Raw genomic sequence first — 19,343 nt, forward strand, 5'->3', positions numbered from 1 at the left:
AAAAAAAAAAAAAAAAAAAAAAAAAAAAAAAAAAAGAAAAAAAAAAGAAAGAGAAAAAGAAAAAAGAAAAAGATCTCAGTGTGCATTGAATGGGTTTATAGATATTTCTCATGTCTAAATTTTTATTTTTAAATTAATTATGTTTACTTTTGAATTTTTGGGGAAAATAGAGTTTCATACTTGGGAAATTATTAGTCGATGTGTTATGCTTACAGATATATTTTTCTTGTACATAATTTCTGGTCATTTAAGCCTTAAGCCAGAAATGTAATGAGGTGCAGACCTTGGTGCTTGTATAATAGAAATTTGAGGGAGTATGTGTGTGTACAAGTAACCAACAGATGTTGGAGGGTATTTCTGATGATATATGCTTTGTAGAGTTAGAAAGATTGTGATATATAGCAGTTACATTTAAAGTCCGACCAGACCAACCAGTGGTCCAACTATCTTACCATCTAGTCTGAATGGCCTGACGTCTGGTTTGCTACTTTGCTTAGGCTTAGTGATGTAGGAGTGTTTCCTTGGACCAGCACATACCCTTTTGGAGCCCAGACAGAGATGAACCACCAAAGTGATATTTAAGAATTTATTTGCTAGTTTGAGAAATGTCTTATAATCTTTATTTAATAAAAAGTGGGATAATGTAGGAGATTGGTTTCTTTCTTTGTTTTGTTTTGTTTTGTTTTTTTTTAAATAAATAATTTGTATGCATATAGAAATTATTTATAGAGTTGTGGAGTAGCGTGTGACTTGGTTGGTCGACCATTCTTTTTTTCCTCCTGCTGTTCTACTTTTCCATCTTCTTAGTATCTGAGGTACGATCTATTTCTCGCATCTCTTTTATTCTTTCTCCTGTTAGTTTTTGTTCCTGGTCTTCCAACTTCTTTCCTTCTTCCTTCGTTGAGTCTGTAGTGAATGAACTGATGCTTTGTCTGGGCGGTAGTGTGGACTAAGGGAAATAACTGAACCTCCCTCATACCTGAACCTGTTGTCTTAATTAATTGAGGAGTAGACACAAACTGAAGGGAGATTTACCCATCTAAAGGGTAAGAGTTTTGGCTTTTGAATAAGATCTATTGGTTCAAGTCTATTGCATACATTGAACTAAATAATAATGCTTTTCAGTCTAATGATTAGACCATCTGGCTCAACTGCGGCAAACATTCTGTTTAGACTGGATGGTTCTCTAACCAGTGAGTTCTTAGGCACATGGCAGTTATAACATAGGGCCAGATCCCAGTTCATTCTGGACAGTAATGGCCAACGTCCTGGTCCTCGTGAAAATTATATATTGTGTGATTTAAGTATCTTTTATGTTCTTGATTCTGGATTATTGTTTCTCATGATATTGAAGTTCTTTTAGTGGTTTTGTTGTTTGAAATTTCTATTACACAACATCCATCATGGCAATCTCACATTTACTGTAATGGTGTCGTCCTTTTAATTGCAGATTCTTGTGATCTTTTCTGGAATTGATAAGGTCAGGCTTCAAATTATTAAAGGTATTTGCACCCAGGTAATGAGCAAAGAAATTTCATTGCGGCCCTCCCGGGTGATATTGGTCTTGCAAGACGAAATAACAACCCAAGCATGTAAAGGTGTATCTGAATTACCGTTTAGAGTTGAGCTCTTCAAGGTAAATGGCTAGTAATTGTAGTTCATGAAATCTTACCCTTCTGGATGTTGGATTCATCTCACTTCTTTTGGAATTTGGAAATGTTTGAGAGTAAGTAATTTACTGATATAATGATTTTTGTGGAGACATCATGGTGGATAATCTAAGTGACCTAAAGTTTAGGTACAGAAATCCCTGAGAAAACCAGATTCGGAGGGAAATTAGTAGAATTTAAAAACAGAAAATCAGAACGTCTTATCTGACTACTAAGTTGGTCAGGTGTTCAATATATGTAGCAGAATTAGATATCTAAATTTGAGAACAATCCAGGGCTAGATTTCAGGAAAAAAAAAAAAAAAAAAACTTGTAGTAGAATTGTTATATTTGATGGAAAACATGGACTGGATTTGAACAAGAATTAACAAAGAATTTTCAGCCACAGATCCAGTGGCTAGATTTCAAGGTAATGAAGTTTCCTAGTGGAACAAGAAAACTAGAAACTAGGAGCAGAACAGAATTCGATTTCAGGATATTTCGGAATGCAAAAGAGTAGTCAATGTTGATCTAATTTAATGAATTGACAGAAGGATGAAATCTTAAAAAAGTCCTGAGCTCAAATCTGGAAAATTAAATTCAGAAAAAAGGAATTTAAAGAAAACAAAAAACTTGTAGTAGAATTGTTCAATTCGATGGAAAACACGGACTGGATATGAACGAGAATTAACAAAGAATGTTCAGCAACAAATCCAGACTGGTATTCTGAAATCAGATTTGAAAAGCAGTTCTAGAATCAGTGGTTTTGAAGAAGCATAGTGATGAGATGACCGTAGTTAGTTTTATTTTTACCTTGGTTATGTTTTATTATTTACTATTTACCATAGTAAGTCTTGTAGATAGAAACGCTTAGTCAGCATTAAGTCTTGTAGATAGGGACGCTTAGTCAGCGTTACCTTACTTTCCTTATTTGATTTATTTTAATTTTCTTATAAATAAGAAAGACCTCTGTCATTACTGACTAGGCGAATCATTCCTTAATCTCTGATTCTCAACTATTCTTAACTTGGTATCAAAGCCAAAAACCCTAAACTCTTTTTCTTCTTTTTTTGGTTTTCTTCTCCCCCCCTGGGGGCCCTTGCCTCCTAGTCTAGCATGGCAGACTAAACCCCGTTCCATGCAAACCTAACCCTAACCCACTTACCTTCTCACCGCGCCCGCTTTAGCATCCGTCGTGACGTCGCTGCCTACGCATGCCCATGCCTCGCTATCGTCGTCTCTCTTCTTGCCGCTGCCACCGCCTTTGCTACATATCGCTGCTGCTGCCTACACCTACTCGCTCTGCCTACGTTTGCACCTGCCGCTGCTTGTTGTTGGCTCTGCTGCCTATGCCCCTTGCTGTTTGCGCCTAACTGCACCTGTGCAGTCCACGTGTTTCTCTCTCTGAGCCATGACTACAGTAAGTGATGATGCTAAGGTTGTTGCCTCCTCTAAGGCCTCTGATGGTCACCGTTCAAGCAATTAGTCCACTCTTCATCCTGGACCCATCAAACTTAATGGTCAGAACTATCTCACGTGGTCTCGTGCTTGCCTCCTTACTATCCGTGGGAACGTCTCTGGTTTTCTCACTGGAGACACTCCTCAACTGATTGATCCAACCACCGCTAACAGTTGGTTAGCCAATGATGCCATTGTTATGTCCTTTCTGATCAACTCTATGGAGCCTGCTATCAGCCTAAGCTTTATCCTGGTTAACTCTACTAAGGATCTCTGGATGCATTAAAGCAAACCTATTCTCAAGGGGGGAACTATGCTCAAGTCTATGAGATTCGTCATACCGTTTGTTCCACCACTCAGAAAGGGTTGTCTCTCTCAGCTTATCATTCCACCTTATGTAGCCTATGGCATAATTGGATTCTATCACCCAATCCCTATGGCCTATCCTATTGATGTTGGTACACTTTATAATGAGTGCGACATGGAACGGGAGTGTGACATGGAACGGGTGTATGACTTTTTGACAGGTCTTAACCTGAATATGATCAGATCAGGATACAAATTTTGGGTTGCGAGACTTTTCCAACTTTTCTCCAGGAATATAACTTGGTTCTACCTGAGGATCGTTGTCTCTTTGTTATGCTACCCTCTATAGTTCTTGTTCGGTTTGCACTATTGGATATTCCGATTGCTGAAACCCCATCTAAGGGTTCTACCCCTCCTCGGGAAATTGTTCAGTGTGATTATTGTGGTCGCCCTCGTTATACCAGGGAAACATGTTGGAAGCCCCATGGTCGTCCCAAGGGTGGGCGTAACAGTAGAACTGCAAAACAAGGCCCCCAGGCCCATCTGTCTGAGTTTGTTAACAGTGCCTCCACTATTGCACCGTTCTCTTCGGATCAAATGGCTGCCCTCAAGCAACTAATGATACAGATAAGCATTTCTCCTAGTCCTTCTCCTGTGTCCAACCTTGCTTAAACAGGTAGTTTTCTTGTTTCTTCCTCTCATTCTCCCTTATGGTTATTCGGGTGCTACCGATCACATGGCAAGTAGCTATGAGGTCTTCTATACTTATATTTCCTCGTTCCGGTTGGGATAATGTACATGGGGTTGACGGTTCCTTGTCCCCCATCTCTGGTAAAGGTTCCATTTCTTGTACCTCTACAATTTCTCTTCTATTTGCATGTCTCAAAATTATATGCTAACCTTGTTTCCATCTATTGTTTAACTAAGGAGTTGAATTGTTCTGTTCACTTTTTTCCTACCCATTGCCTTTTTTAGGATCTGGTTATGGGTGCAACGATTGGGTATGGTCAGGTCTGTGATGGGCTCTACTAGGATTCTCCACTGGCTGTGCCTCCTCCTATGGCATCTTATACTCTCCGTTCTGAAAGCTCTCTCTCTCAACTCCACCAGTGGCACCGTCATCTGGGACATCCTTCTTTTCATATTTCACGTCGCATGTCTCCTACTTTGGTTAAACATTGTGGTTTGGAACAACTTAAGTGTGATGTATGTGAGTTTGCTAAACATATACACACAGCTCTTACTTTCCTACTGAAAATAAAAGTGATATTCCTTTTTCTATTATTCATGCAGATTTGTGGGGTCCTTCTCGGACAATTGATAGGAATAGATTTCGTTGGTTTGTTACTTTTATTGATAACTATACTCATCTAACATGGTTATATCTGTTGCATAATAAGTCTGATGCCTTCTCTTGTTTTAAATCTTTCCATGCTATGCTTCGTACCCAGTTTGATGCCACTGTATGAGTCCTTCGTAGTGACAATGGCACTGAGTATATAGATGGGATGTTTCAGAAATACCTTGATTGTCAAGGCATTCTCTCCTAAGCATCTTGTGTTAGGACACCTGAACAAAATGGGATCCTGGAGCATAAGAATCGTAATCTCCTTGACGTTGCTTGGGCTCTAATGTTTGCTACTGGTGTTCCTAAATATCTCTAGGGTGATGCCGTTCTTACTGCTGCCTACCTTATTAATTGGTTGCCCTCTAGTGTACTTAACTTTAAGCCCGCTATTTCTTTTCTTCCTGATCCTACCATTGTTTCTAGTCTTCCTCCTTGGGTATTTGGGTGTGTCTGTTTTGCCCATAATTCCTCTCCTTCAAGGTCCAAGCTTGATCCTTGGGTTCTAAAGTGTGTTTTCCTTGGTTACCCGACTTCTCAAAAGGGGTATAAGTGTTATCACCCTCTTACTCGCCTTGTATGTCACCATTGATGTCACTTTTCATGAGTCTGAGGTGTATTTCAAGTCACCTCTTCAGAGGGAGAGTCTTGAGGAAGAGCATTCTTTTGTTATTGATACATCTCCTATTCAGTTTATGCCTTCCGTTCAGGGGGAGCCACCAGATCAGCCTGTAAGAGATGTGATCACTTTCACTCGGAGGTCTAAGGAGCAAGACGCCAAGGTGCAAGACACTATTGGTAACCAGCCATGCCCTTCTGAAGCACCTCCATCGGATCCACCAGTATCAGGTAATACTTCTCCCATACTTGATATTGTACCTGTTACTTCTTTGGAGCCTCCTATACTTGATAGTATAACTTTTGCTCCTACAGTGGACGATCTTCTTATCGCTGTTAGAAAAGGAGTTCGTTCCTGTACCAAGCATCCCATCTCCACTTTTGTTTCCAATGCATCTTTATCTCCCTCCTATAGGGCATTTGTTTCTTCGTTGTCTTCTGTGTCTATTCCACTGGGTTGGAAGGAAGCCATAAATGATCTGAAGTGGAAAGCTACAATGGTTGAGGAAATGTTGGCATTAGATAAAAATGGTACTTGGGAACTTGTTTTTCCTCCTCAGGGAAAGAAATTAGTGGGTGTAAGTGGGTGTTTACAGTTAAGCAGAAGGTTGATGGGACACTTGAGAGGTACAAGCCACGCTTGGTGGCTAAGGGCTTTACCCAGACCTATGGGATTGATTACCAGGAAACCTTTGCCTCAGTTGCAAAGATGAACTCTATCAGGGCATTGCTATCTGTTGCTACAAATATGGGATGGAATTTTCAACATCTGGATATCAAGAATGCGTTCTTGAATGGAGATCTTGAAGAGGAAATTTATATGGATGTTCCTCCTGGCTTTGCCATTCCTTCCAGTGTCGGATGTGTTTGCACGTTGAAGAAGTTGTACGGCCTCAAGCAGTCTCCTAGGGCATGGTTTGGCCGGCTCATGAAAGCTATGATAAGCTTTGGATATAGATAGAGTCAAGCTGATCACACCTTGTTCACAAAGGCATAAGGTAATAACTAGGTCATTGCTCTGATTGTCTACGTTGATGATATTGTGATTACTAGTAACAATGATGAGGAGATCTCCGACCTTAAGGCCTTACTAGCAGCAGAGTTCGTGACTAAGGACCTAGGACCCCTTTGGTATTTCCTTGGGATTAGAGTGGCTAGATCTAACAGAGGTATCTTCATTTTCCAAAGGAAATATGTTTTGGATCTCCTTAGTGAGACAGGTATGCTTGGGTGCAAGCTTGCGGATGCCCCTACGGAGGTCAATCATTAGCTGAGCAATGCAATGGGTGACTGTTGATAAAGAGCAATACCAGGGACTTGTTGGCCGTCTGATCTACCTGTCCCACACCAGGCCCAATATTGCTTATGTTGTGGGTATTGTTAGCTGTTTTCTTCATGATCCGAGGACACCTCACCTTGATGCTGTGTACCGGATCCTAAAGTACTTGAAATTCGCTCCTGGAAAGGGTACTTTATATTCTAATCAGGGGCACTTGAAGATTAAGGCCTTTACTGGTGCTCACTAAGCTGGATCTATTGATTATCGGCGATTTACCTCTGGGTATTGTACTTTCCTTGGAGGGAACCTTGTTAGTTGGCGTAGTAAGAAACGATCCGTGGTATCTTGGTCTAGTGATGAAGCCAAATATTGCGCAATGGCCCAAGGGATTTGTGAGCTGGTCTGTCTTAAGAGCCTACTGAGTGATCTTCGAGTTAATGTTGAAGGTCCTATGTGTCTGTATTGTGATAACAAGACAGCCATCAGTGTTGCCCACAACCCCGTTCAGCATGATTAGATCAAGCATATTGAGATTGATAGACACTTCATCAAAGAGAAGCTTAACGAAGGGACTGTCTACATTCCCTTTGTTAGTACTGCAAATCAGTTAGCTGATGTGTTTACCAAGGCTATTCACTGTAAGGTATTTCATCTTATCGTCTCCAAGTTGGGCATGTATGATATATTTGTACCTACTTTCCTTATTTGATTTATTGTAATCTTCTTATAAATAAGAAAGACCTCTGTCAATACTGACAAGTCGAATCATTCCCTAATCTCTGATTCTCAACTATTCTCAACTCATAGTAATAGTAGGATTCTAGAAATCCAAAGGAAATTTTAAATTTTGAACACTGATTCTGGAAACAGAGTTTAAAAATTATGTACAAAGTTGAAATCTAGAACAAGAAACACAACTAAAAAATCAATAATTAACTTTTAAAAATTATGTACAAAGTTGAAATCTAGAACAAGAAACACAACTAACAAATCAATAATTAACTAAGTGATGCAGATGTACGATGGATTTAGGAAAAAAAAAATCTTTTGATTTGATTTGATTTTGTTTTAGAAACAATTTCTTTGAAATTATTTAGTTTCTAATTTTAGATTAGTTTTCATTTTAAGTTAGTTGCCATTAATTTTTTATTTTTTCTTTATATTGGACATGTAAACGATGGAGAAGTTCAGTTTTAGATTTTGACGAATAGAAGTTTGATTAAGAGTTGTTGGATTTGAAACCATGGCTGCCGATTTCCCTTTCTTCTCCCTCTAAAATTTTCTAGTTTCTTCTCTTCTTTCTCTTTTCATTCTCTTCTTCCTTTTTATTATTCTGGTTTTTTTCCCTTCCCCTGTTCTGGGCGATCATCTCAGGCTTATGAGAAGTGTTGCTGAATCAATAAATCCCATCGACTGCATCTGGGATTTGGATCGAAGGTTTGGGTGCCATATGCGAACCAAACCCTTGTGCTCTTTCTTTCAAAGCCCTCTTCCATAGTGAGCAGGTCAATGAGTTGTAGATCATACCTGCAACTATCGCTGTTCCAAGTTTCAAACTCAATACTCCATGTATTGCTCATAGTTTTTAAGGCGCTGCTAAGGCGTCGCCTTACCAGCGCCTTGGTGCTGATGCGGTCTAGAGATGGTAAGGTAGTGCTCCGCCTTATGTGAAGTGGTGCCTTATGGGTTTTTTTTTTTTAACACATTTTAAAATTACTTGCTGAAGATTCCAAATATAGATTTTTTATTGGTAGGTGTATGGTTTTGTTAACACTTGAGATGTATGGGATCAGCTTTACTCCACCAAAAATAACCAAAACAAACAAAACAAAAACACGATTCACAAATAGGGGATTTTGTCAAGGGTTAAGGGCTTTGAGAAGGAATCAAGGAACAAGGAAGAACCACTGCTCCAGGCGACCATTTTGCTTCGGCGGCGGTGAGCTTCATTTTTCTTTGACAGGAGTACAAATATAGTGGATGACCTTAGGGCTTAGGCACTCATTTTGGCATGATAGAGGTAAGTATAATAAATACTTGTATTTTTTGTCTTCTTTTCCTTATATTTATAATTTTGTTTCATATTTATATTATATGTTAATATGGTATGATGATTGGTGATTGATGATTGATGATTGATGAAGATGAACTTAGTTTATTCACTTTATTGATTTGTTTTCTTGATGAATATCTTACATTGGTATGAATATGAGCCTTAATATTTATTTAACATATGAGTAATAGGATTCAACTAGGATTTGAGTCAAATAGATTGGTTTTATAAAAAAATTACCAAGGAATGCTTTAGTCAATAAGGTGACGTTTTATGCCCGCCTTATCACTTAGGCGCTCCGAAAGACCCTCAAACGCCTCTGTTGCCTTACCGCCTTAAAAACTATGGTATTGCTTGAATCTGTGAATTATACTGGTTAGGGTTGATCCAGCAAGCCTAGGCGACAGTAAATCTAGAATTCCTGAGCTGTTGAAGGAGTTTCCTGTGGCTGAAGCTGATTTCCTCTTGGGTGTTCCACCGCCTCCTGCTTTGGCTGTCTAGAGGTTGAAGACAACCCCTAATATCACAATCGTGGGTTTCTTTATTCAAAAAGGTGATTTCTCTTATCTATTATTCTTTTGTCCTTTGTGTTTTCAAAATAGCCCTACTTTTCTTCTTTTTTTACCCTCTAACCTTTGCCTAACTTTTTCTTCCTAATTTATCCCTCCATAATAATTCTAATCCCCTTCATATCCCATCAGTTACTTTAACCTCCCTTCATCCTTTTAAGATCCCTTTTATTTACAAGTCTACCACTCCTTTCTAGGTTTCTTGTAATTACTAAACTGCCACCTCCCTTGAGTTTCAGTTAATTACAGAACTGCCATTACTCTTTATATTTTGAATTTACTACATTATTGTGGGCCCTAAGCGATCCGATTCCTGTTCTTGGAACCCGGATCTGATCACTAAGAACAGAGTAGGAAAGTACACGCAGGGTAGGATAGAGAAGTTCTAACATGTTTGAGTTAATAGAAGAATAAAAATAAAAGAAGAAGGTATCGGTTCAGGAATCACCACCTGAAACAGAACATTGGAATCATCACCAAGTGTTTCCTGAGTTGCCACAACATCGAATTCGCGTTTCCTGAATCACCAAAACATTGAATTCGTGACCAAAGCTGTAGCCCCTTACAAGCTTATATAGTAGAGACTTGAAAACAAATTCTTGCTCAAAAAAGGATAGTCCTATATAAATTTGGAACTGATAAGTTAACTTAAATTAACTAGGAAACTGAAATAACAAAGGAAAGTTACTAAAATTAGGCTGAACTTATAGAATCCCTAATCTAACTACTTCACTTGATAACAATTAAAATAAGAAAATAAAAGCTAGCATGAACTGTAACATGTGTACAGTAACACATGAACAGTAGCATGGGAACACTAATCCATGAATGGTAAGCTAAGCCAGGTTTGTAGCGGAGAACTGGTTCAGAATTGAACTTGACCAATCCTAACCGCAGGGAAGTCTTTTCTTCCTCTTCTTTTTAGCTTAATGCTTCATCACATCATAGGTCAGATTCTCATTTATATTTGAATTACCACATTATATGTGGTTCTTCTATGGATGCCTTATAGAAGGAGCCAGTAAAGACTAGTCTGGATTTTGCATGCTTGAATAAATGCCTGCTTTGCAATGGTTAGCTTTCCATGAGTTTTTGCCATTTTGATTTTTGAATCTATGGATTTGAGATGCATATAATAAATTCTAAGACGAAGTATACAATGCTGAATGTGAGCGCTTAAAATTAAATTAGTCGAGGAAGTAGATTAGGTATTGCCTGTAGTAAAATACCTCTTGGATGGAACAGATTCTCCAAAAAATCTAAAACCATTGATTTTGCTACTCAAATAATCAGTTGTTACCACTTCTTTCTCCTGCCTCCTACTGCCACCAACACGAATGATTTTGAAATCTTGGGATGTCATCATATTTTAAATCTTAAAAAGGAGCCATTTATATTAGGCAAAGGATTCTCTGCACAATCAAAAGTAGGAAGGGTTCCTAGCTGGCCCTCCTAGTTGTGGCACATGGATGGGTATTCGGATTTCCGACCATTGGATAGACTAGGGCATGGTTTTGACTGGCTATGTGGAAAATTTCACAAACTAATTTAATTGTATATCCTGCCATGTATTGGCATGAATCCTCTTGTAGTGCACACAATAGTGTGGACCTCTTGGTAGTCCTGGAATTTTCAAGCTTTATTTTTCCTTGTGGCCTTCTCTTGTTTAGGCTGAAATTTGACATGCGAGTAAAGGGCCTTGAATTCTACATGTCCACAAAATTTGGGGTTCATTGGAGCTTCTGTGCATAGATTTGGGCCATATAGGATGCTCGTCCTTGGTGGGCCATCCAGGATGGTATAGTTCAAATTATTACTAATAGTAACAGTTTTATGTATCAAACAGTGCATGGAGGCATTCTATTTCAGATATTTTTCTTTGAGTTTTTCTATTTAGAAGCCCTTCTAAATTTATGTTGTATCCAGTCTCTCCCTTTGGTTATGGTTCTGCTTGGAAAACAATAGCTTTCTCCCTTCGTTTATGGCTTTCTGCTTGGGAAATAATAATAGTTCTGGCTTATGTCTGATATTCTGATGACTGTGAACTCTATATGAATGGGTGGAAGTGAGAAGATTCTGGAGGAAATCAATATTTGTCTATGTAAGGATGTTGAATAAATAAATGCAAGAGGCAGTACACCTACTGAATTGTGCTGGTGTGGGGCTGGTGCAGGACTCACTATTTAATAGATGGACCTTCCAGTTTTTTTTTTTGGATGAATAAATAATTCATTACCAAGAGAAGAAGAATATACAAGGGAGAAAAGAGGGGGGGGGGCGGGGGGGGGAGGCCTTAGCCAACAAAAGAAAACCAAAGGCCAAAAGCCAAAAACAAAAGCAAACTATAGTAAATACAGAGCACAATCACCAACAATGGCTAGAAAAAAGGGGGGAGGGGGGAAGCAAAGGGAGAGTGGGAATCCAGGAAGCCATCAAGTGGGGGGGGGGTGAAGTCAACCTGCAGGTTTCAGGAAGCAATGATGTGGGAATTTCTTAGGGTGGTGGGGACCGGGCGGGTCTGAAGGGATGAACCTTTAGACGTCGCATCAAAGTAAATAGCTTTCCAAATCTTATCTAGAGAACGGGATTTGGAAGTCCATCTATAAATGTTACGTTCCATCCAGATGTGGTAAACAGTGGCGGCAAAGGCTAATTTGCCTATGGAATCACAGATAGAAGACACAAAGAATGTCATATCAATCCAGTTCCATTCTCTGTCAAAAGGGAGAATGGATCTTCTGGTCGGCTAGCACTTGGACATGACAAGTTTCCAGATGAGGGAAGAAAGTGGGTAAGAGAAGAAGTGAGGAATGTCTTCTATACCCAGGGGACAGGTAGCAGGGACGGTTGGCTGGGATATGACGATGGATGAGAAAAGATTGAGTGGACATGCAATTAGTCAGACAACACCAAAGAGTAAAGCTATGGCGGGGGATGTGGCCTTTGAACAAAACCACCTTGTGCCATGGAACAACCGGGAAAGGGCTATGGATGAAAGACTAGGCGGAGGCGGAAGAGAAGGTTTCATTAGAGGAGGGGAGCCAGATACACTTGTCGACCCTTCCTCTGAGGCCAGGGGGAAGGGAGGGGAGAGAGGACCATAGGTCAAAAAGCGGAGGGGGAAAGGTGGGAGGGGACCAGCTAGTGGGGGAAAGGATAGAGGAGACTAAGGCATTAGAAGAAAGGCCAGAAGAGTAGATGACTTTGGGGGTGATGATACGAGAGAGGATGCGCACCGGATGCCATGGGTCCTTCCAGCGGGAGATGGACTAGCCATTACCAATCTTGAAGGAGATGGCAGAGAGGGCTAGGGGTTTGCTTAAGAATCTTTCGCCAGATCCAAGAAGCATTAGTGATGGAGGGAGTAGTCTAAAGGGAGTTAGACTTGATCAGATCAGAGTAAATCCAGTCAACCCAGATACTCTTATGCTTAGATACAATCTTCTAGATGAGCTTAAAGATCACAACGGAATTGGTGGTTTTGATTCTTCTAATCCCAAGACCACTTTCTGCTTTAGGAAGGCAAACCTTCTCCCAACTTAAGGGTCTTAGGAATTTAGAGGAGTTAGAGCCCTTCTAGAGAAAGGAACAAAGGAGACCCTCAAAGGATTTAATGACTGAAGCAGGAAGGGCAATGGTACCAGTAAAGATACATGGACTGAAGGACCAATCTAATCAAGGTAAGGCGGCCAGCAAAAGAGAGAAGCTTGCCTTTCTAGAGCTGGAGCCTTTTCTTCAGGTTATCCACCATGGGGGCACAGTGGTGGGTAGAGAGCCTGGATGAAATAAGGGGGAGTCCCAAATATTTGACATGTAGGGAGCCAAGTGGGATACCAGCAAGCTCGGAGAGGGAGTCTCGGATATTGGGAGAAACACCAGAAATGAAGATATTGGACTTGAGGAGGTTAATGCTTAGCCCCGAGAAGGATTCAAAGGATTAGAGAGTGGACATGATGGTGGAGATGGAAAGAGGATCGGCCTTGAAAAAGATCATGATGTCATCATCGAATGCCAGGTGGGAGAGAAGGGATTTGCATTTTGGGATGGGAGAGATAAGGTGGAGGTCAGTAACAAATTGACTGGAATGGGAGAGGATCTCCAAAGAGGGAGAAAAGTAGGGGACAGAGGGGGCATCCTTGCCGAATGCTTGGCCCGAGGGAAAATACCTGGCCAGGCTCCAGTTCACCAAAACGGAGAAACGAGGGGAGGAGATGCAAGCATGGATCCAATGGACAAAAGATGGCGGGAAAGACATTTGGAGCATCACATTTGAGATGAAATCCCAGCTAATGGTATCAAGGGCTTTATGAATGTCAATCTTAAGGAAGGCTGTAGGGGCATGGGTCATCCAGTTAAAACCACGAACGATCTTGTGACAGAGGATGATGTTGTCAGAGATGCTTCTACCCACAATAAAGGCCGATTGATTTGGGCTAACGAGGGAGTTAATGACTTTCTGAATCCTATTGGCAAGGATTTTGGCAATGAATTTGTAAAGGAGATTACAAAAAGAAATGGGTCTGAAGTCATTCATGGAAACCACATGATGTAGATAAGTCACCTGGGCTTATTTTATTGTAAATAAGCCTTGAGTTGTGTTATGTATGTGTTGGGCATTTGATCCTATGGGTTTTCTTTGAAATATGCCACTTTAATGGGCCCAAAATATAGGTAGAAGGTAGGAGAACGAGATTTAATTCATTAGTTTAATTAGTTGCTATTTAATTTAATAAATGCCTATTAGGCCATTAGTTGGTTATAAAGTCCTATATGGATTATTAGTTAGTCAGTCCTACTCCATGTTAGAGTTAGAAGTCTAGTCCTAGTTCTATTTGAAGTCCTAGTTGTAGTAGGAGTATTTAGTCTTATTTGGAAACTAGCTCCTAGTCAAGGTATAATTGTAATCCTGTCTTCTTTAAATAGAGGAGCTTATGCACTGATATTTCTTAGATTTGAATGGAAAGAAAGTTTGCAACTAAATGCTTAGAGCAGCTGAGAGAGCTATGAGTGAGAAGCCCAGGTTGAGATAGCCACTTCCTTTATTCTCTTTCACATAGCCACTTCCTTTATTCTCTTTCACCCTTCTCAACCCCCCATTTATTCTATTTTTCTTTTTTTATTTTATTTGTTGTAACATTCAAGGGTTATAATTTAGATTCTGTTAGAAGCTATTACAGTCCAGAACCGACCAGCATCAGTGAAGATTTTAGGAGATAGATCGACCTCTATATCTCCCTCCTTTGACCTCTGATCTGTAAACCCTTTTAAGGGTGTGTTCTAGGCTGCTATTAGATTGGTCGGTCCTCTTCTTGGAGCTGTCCAGATCTATCCAGCAGCTGTTCTGAAGAATCTTGAAGTTTTCTCTCTCCTAAGTTAGAAAATCAAGAAAGCTTGTAACTTCACAACCAGCTTTCAGAATCCTCTCAACTTTGGGGGTTTTTGTACCCTCCCTAGGGACAATCTACGCCCAAGAGTGCAGCTCAATAGGACTCCTACAGACCTGGCCGCACCTCTCTCTCTAGCTCTATAGCAAGTCTTTCTCTCTCCTATCGGGTTGGGTTTTGGGCTGGTTTTGCTCTTGTGTGGGTATTGTATCCTTGGGGGTTTATTTGATGGTCTTATTCCCTTGTTTTCTGGTCCTATTTGTCTTGTTTGGGGTTATAAATTGCTGGGGTAGTTTCTTGTAATTTACTCCTGCATTAAGTGGTATAAGAGCTATGGCTGAAGAAGAACCCCAAATCACTCTTAAAGATGTATGGATAGTAGTCCAAGCCTTGACTACAAGGTTGAATGGATTTGACCAACAAATAGCAGAAGTAAACGAGTCTACTACTGCTCACTCCAATACTCAGACTACTGCTACCCAATCTAATGATCAGCCACGTTATTTTCATGGGGAATTCCTTGAATGGATGCGTGAATTGGAGATGGACTTTGACAACTACAACTTAATAGAGACACAAAAAGGCCAATAGGCATGTTCCCAGATGAGTGATTGTGTTCGAATTCAATGGAGAGTCCGTGAAAGGCAACTTCAAGCTCAAGGACATAAACCTAGAACGTGGGACAAGATGCAGCATGAGTTGGCAGACATGTACCTATCTGAGCATGAATGAAGGAGGTACTTCCTTCCACTAGATGTCCAAAAGCCACCCACAATTGACAAGAGCATGAAGGAATCATCGGCCTTTATTGTAAAGGGGAAACAAGAGAAGACACCTCTGACTAGTGAACTAGAGTCAAAAGTTAAGATTAATGTTAAAAATTTTCTAGCCATTCCTATTGTTGAGGAAGAACTAGTCATTGATGTTCCCATCAACGAGACTCAGGTGGAAGAAGTCGAAAGCAACAAGGTTGCCACAATGAACAATGAGGTTGAGACTGAGGAACTTGACATTACAACAACTGTGGTAATTGTGAACAGCCAAGAGGAAGATCCTAAGGGATTCAAGAATGAAGTTGTGTTTGAACCATCAACGGAACCGATTGAGAACCACCAGGTAGATGAACCGAAAGAGCTTTATGTTGAATTGAAGTTAGAAGAGATTAAAAGTGCATATGAAGATGACCCTATGGATACATCCAAAGATGTTGAAGTTGCGCATGTAGAGTTCGTCATCCCATTAAAGTATCTTGAAGATCGAGCTCCTCACATTCTAGACTACATCTTTATTATAAAGAGCTACTTGAATTTTTCTACGGCTTGAATAGGGACGTGCACCATGATATAATCACCCTCACACTACAAAATTCGAGGACGGATTTTTTCTAAGAGAGGGCGAGTTGATGTAGATATGTTACTTGGGCTTATTTTATTGCAAATAAGCCTTGGGCTGTGTTATGTATGTGTTGGGCCTTTGATCCCTTGTGTTTTCTTGAAATTGACCACTTTAATGGGCTTAAAATATAGGTAGAAGGTTAGAAAACGGGATTTAATTCATTAGTTTAATTAGTTGCTATTTAATTCAATAAAGGCCCATTAGGCCAATAGTTGGTTGCAAAGTCCTATATGGACTATTAGTTAGTCAGTCCTACTCCATGTTGGAGTTAGAAGTCTAGTCCTAGTTCTATTTGAAGTCCTAGTTGTAGTAGAAGTGTATAGTCTTATTTGGAAACTAGCTCCTAGTTAACGTATGATTGTAATTATGTCCTCTTTAAATAGAGGACTCTATGCACTGATATTTCTTAGATTTGAATGGAAAGAAAGTTTGCAACTAAATGCTTAGAGCAGCTGAGATAGCTGTGGGTGAGAAGCTCAGGTTGAGATAACCACTTCCTTTATTCTCTTTCACCATTCTCAACCCCCCATCTGTTCTATTCTTCTTTTTCTATTTTATTTGTTGTAACATTCAAAAGGTACAATTCAGATTCTGTTAGAAGCTATTACAGTCCAGAACCGACCAGTGCCAATGAAGATTTTAGGAGAGAGATCGATCTCCATATCTCCCTCCTCTGACCTTTGATCTGTAAACCCTTTTAAGGGTGTGTTCTAGGTTGCTATAAGACCACTCGGTCCTCTTCTTGGAGCTGTCCAGATCTATCCAACAGCTGTTCTGAAGAATCTTGAAGTTTTCTCTCTGAGGTTAGAAAATCAAGAAAGCTTGTAACTTCACAACCAGCTGTCAGAATCCTCTCAAGTTGGGGGTTTTTGTACCCTCCCTAGGGACAATCTACGCCCAAGAGTGCAGCTCAATTGGACTCCTACAGACCTGGCCGCACCGCTCTCTCTCCAGCTCTATAGCAAGTCTTTCTCTCCTATTGGGTTAGGTTTTGGGCTGGTTTTGCTCCTGTATGGGTATTGTATCTTTGAGGATTTATTTGATGGTTTTATTCCCTTGTTTCCTGGTTCTATTTGTCTTGTTTGGGGTTATAAACTGCTGGGGTAGTTTCTTGTAATCTACTCTTGCATTACCGCACCTTTTTTGGGGATGAGACATAGGAAGGTGTGATTAATCCTCCCGATTTGATTCGGGTTGTAGAAGAAGCGACGCACCGCAGAAATAAGGTCATTTCTTATGGTGCTCCAACAGGCAGAGAAAAAGCCCATCCTGAAGCCATCAACACGGAGCTTTGTTAGATTTATGGGAGAGGATGGCAGAGATAATTTCTCCTCACTGGGAATGGATTGGAGAAAAGGAATGAAGTCATTTGGGACAAACTTGTTGAGGAGGTCATGGGGGGAGGGGCTAAAGAGCCTCTGGAAGTGAGAGACTGCTTCCAGCTTGATGAGATATGGGGCAAAAAGATTAGTCCCCGAGGAGGAGATAAGCATCGGGATGGAGTTGGCATTATTCCTAGCTTTGCGGGAGAGATGGAAATAAGCTGAGTTAGAATCTCCCAATTCAAGCCATTTGATTCAGGCTTTCTGGCGGAGGAAGCTCTCTTCCTGGTCGAGAAGCTGAGAAAGGTCAAAAACAACATCTTTCTCTCCCTCAACAAGGATTGGGTTGAGGAGATCGTGCTGGAGCCTGGCTTGGATAGAGTGGAGCTTTTCCTGGCCAGAAGTAACTCGAGAGGAGATGTTCCCAAAGGTGGAAGTGTTCCAGATCTCTAGGGCAAATTTCACTCTTGATCCTACTAGAAAATGCAATGAGAGGGGATAAGGAATGAGGGTTGTGGCTATTCCAGGCATTATGGATAAGAGAATGGAAATCCGGATGAGAGATCCACATGTCAAAGAACTTGAAAGGCTTAGGACTAAAGAAGCGGTAAGGGAGGACGTTGATTGAGATGGGGATATGGTCAGAGATCCTAGGGAGACCAAAGCAGGAATGAGAAGAGGGGTAGGAGTCAAGCCAGGCTTTGTTAACAAGGGCCCTGTCAAGCTTACAAGCCACCAGGAGATTGCCGGCTCTTCTGTTGTCCCAAGTGAGCTTAGCCGCAGACCATTTGAGGTCAGTGAGATTGAGATCATCAATGCAATCATTAAAAGAGTTCATAGCCTGAGAATCAATAGGGTTACCCCCCTGCTTTTCGTGATTGAACCGGATAACATTGAAGTCTCCAGCAATGCCCTAAGAACTGGGGCCAACGGTGTTGGAGAAGGAACGAAGATCATCCCAAAGGGGGAGACGGAGAGAGGCCCGGTGCTGGGTATAAATGATAGAGAGAAAGCAAATGAATGAGCCGGAATAGTGAGAAATGGAGATGTGGATAGCTTGGGTTGAGGAGGAAAGACAAGAGATGTTGAGAAAGGAGGGACCCCAAAGAATCCAGATCCTTCCATTAGGACTATGAAGATAATTGGCTAAAAAGGACCAAGAGGGAGCAACTGACGAAGCAATGCGGGAGGCATTGGTTTCCAGGTTCTTAGTGTTGAGGAGATAGCATAAGTTGGACTAGGAGGAGCAGATACAAGATCTGATTTCCAATTGTTTAGCCGAGGAATTAAGACCTCTAACATTCCAGAAGGTCCAAGGAATCATTTGGAACCAGGATGTGTGGGCATCGGACGCTTACAAGGGCTGCAAGGGGTGGTGGGAGCATAGTTGTCACGGCGCCAAGGTAAACCAAGGCGGTGGAGGGTTGTCTAAGCCCTTAGGCGCACGCCTTGAGGCGAACAAGGCGACCAATTGTTATTTTTTATTTTTCCTATTTTCTAATATTATTTAGTAAGCTATATATACCTTGTATCATAAAAAATCAACATTAAGCAACATAAAGTCATTAAAAATCAACATTTAGCCATATTAAATTATAAAAAATTAACATTAAGTCATATTAAGTTATAAAAAATCAAAATTTAGAGAAATGCTATGGTTCTATAACAAGTTTGACTGGTCAAATGATATTATTTTTACATGAGACTTTTTGTATCAGTTATAATATAAAACCAACTTTCCAACAAGTCTAAGATTACTTAAATCTAAGTTGTAATGACAAAGTTATGCTCCGGTCAAACTTATTTTTAAGTGCGCGAATGCTGTTAAAATCGCCTGAATGAAAATAATTTTATGGATATCAAAACAAAAAATTATTTTACCGGACTTTTGGTTTTTAGCAATGTTTTAACATGATAGAATTTATAAAATTTTCATAATTGAGAAAAACTCCAGCATTTAAAAGTT

The 19,343-nt window shown here is 40.3% G+C and overlaps 1 protein-coding gene across 2 annotated transcripts in view; it reads left to right on the forward strand.

Moving 5' to 3' along the window:
- The window catches only part of LOC122088113 (DNA-directed RNA polymerase V subunit 5A-like), a 50,898-nt gene that overhangs the window by 17,074 nt on the left and 14,481 nt on the right, over window positions 1–19,343 (forward strand). For both annotated transcript variants that reach the window (XM_042657273.1, XM_042657272.1), the window contains exon 2: window positions 1,451–1,636. In XM_042657273.1, the coding sequence (XP_042513207.1) occupies window positions 1,451–1,636 (186 nt within the window). The remainder of the gene's footprint in view (window positions 1–1,450; window positions 1,637–19,343) is intronic.

Source organism: Macadamia integrifolia, chromosome 9 (genome assembly GCF_013358625.1).
Source record: "Macadamia integrifolia cultivar HAES 741 chromosome 9, SCU_Mint_v3, whole genome shotgun sequence".
Lineage (NCBI taxonomy): Eukaryota > Viridiplantae > Streptophyta > Magnoliopsida > Proteales > Proteaceae > Macadamia > Macadamia integrifolia.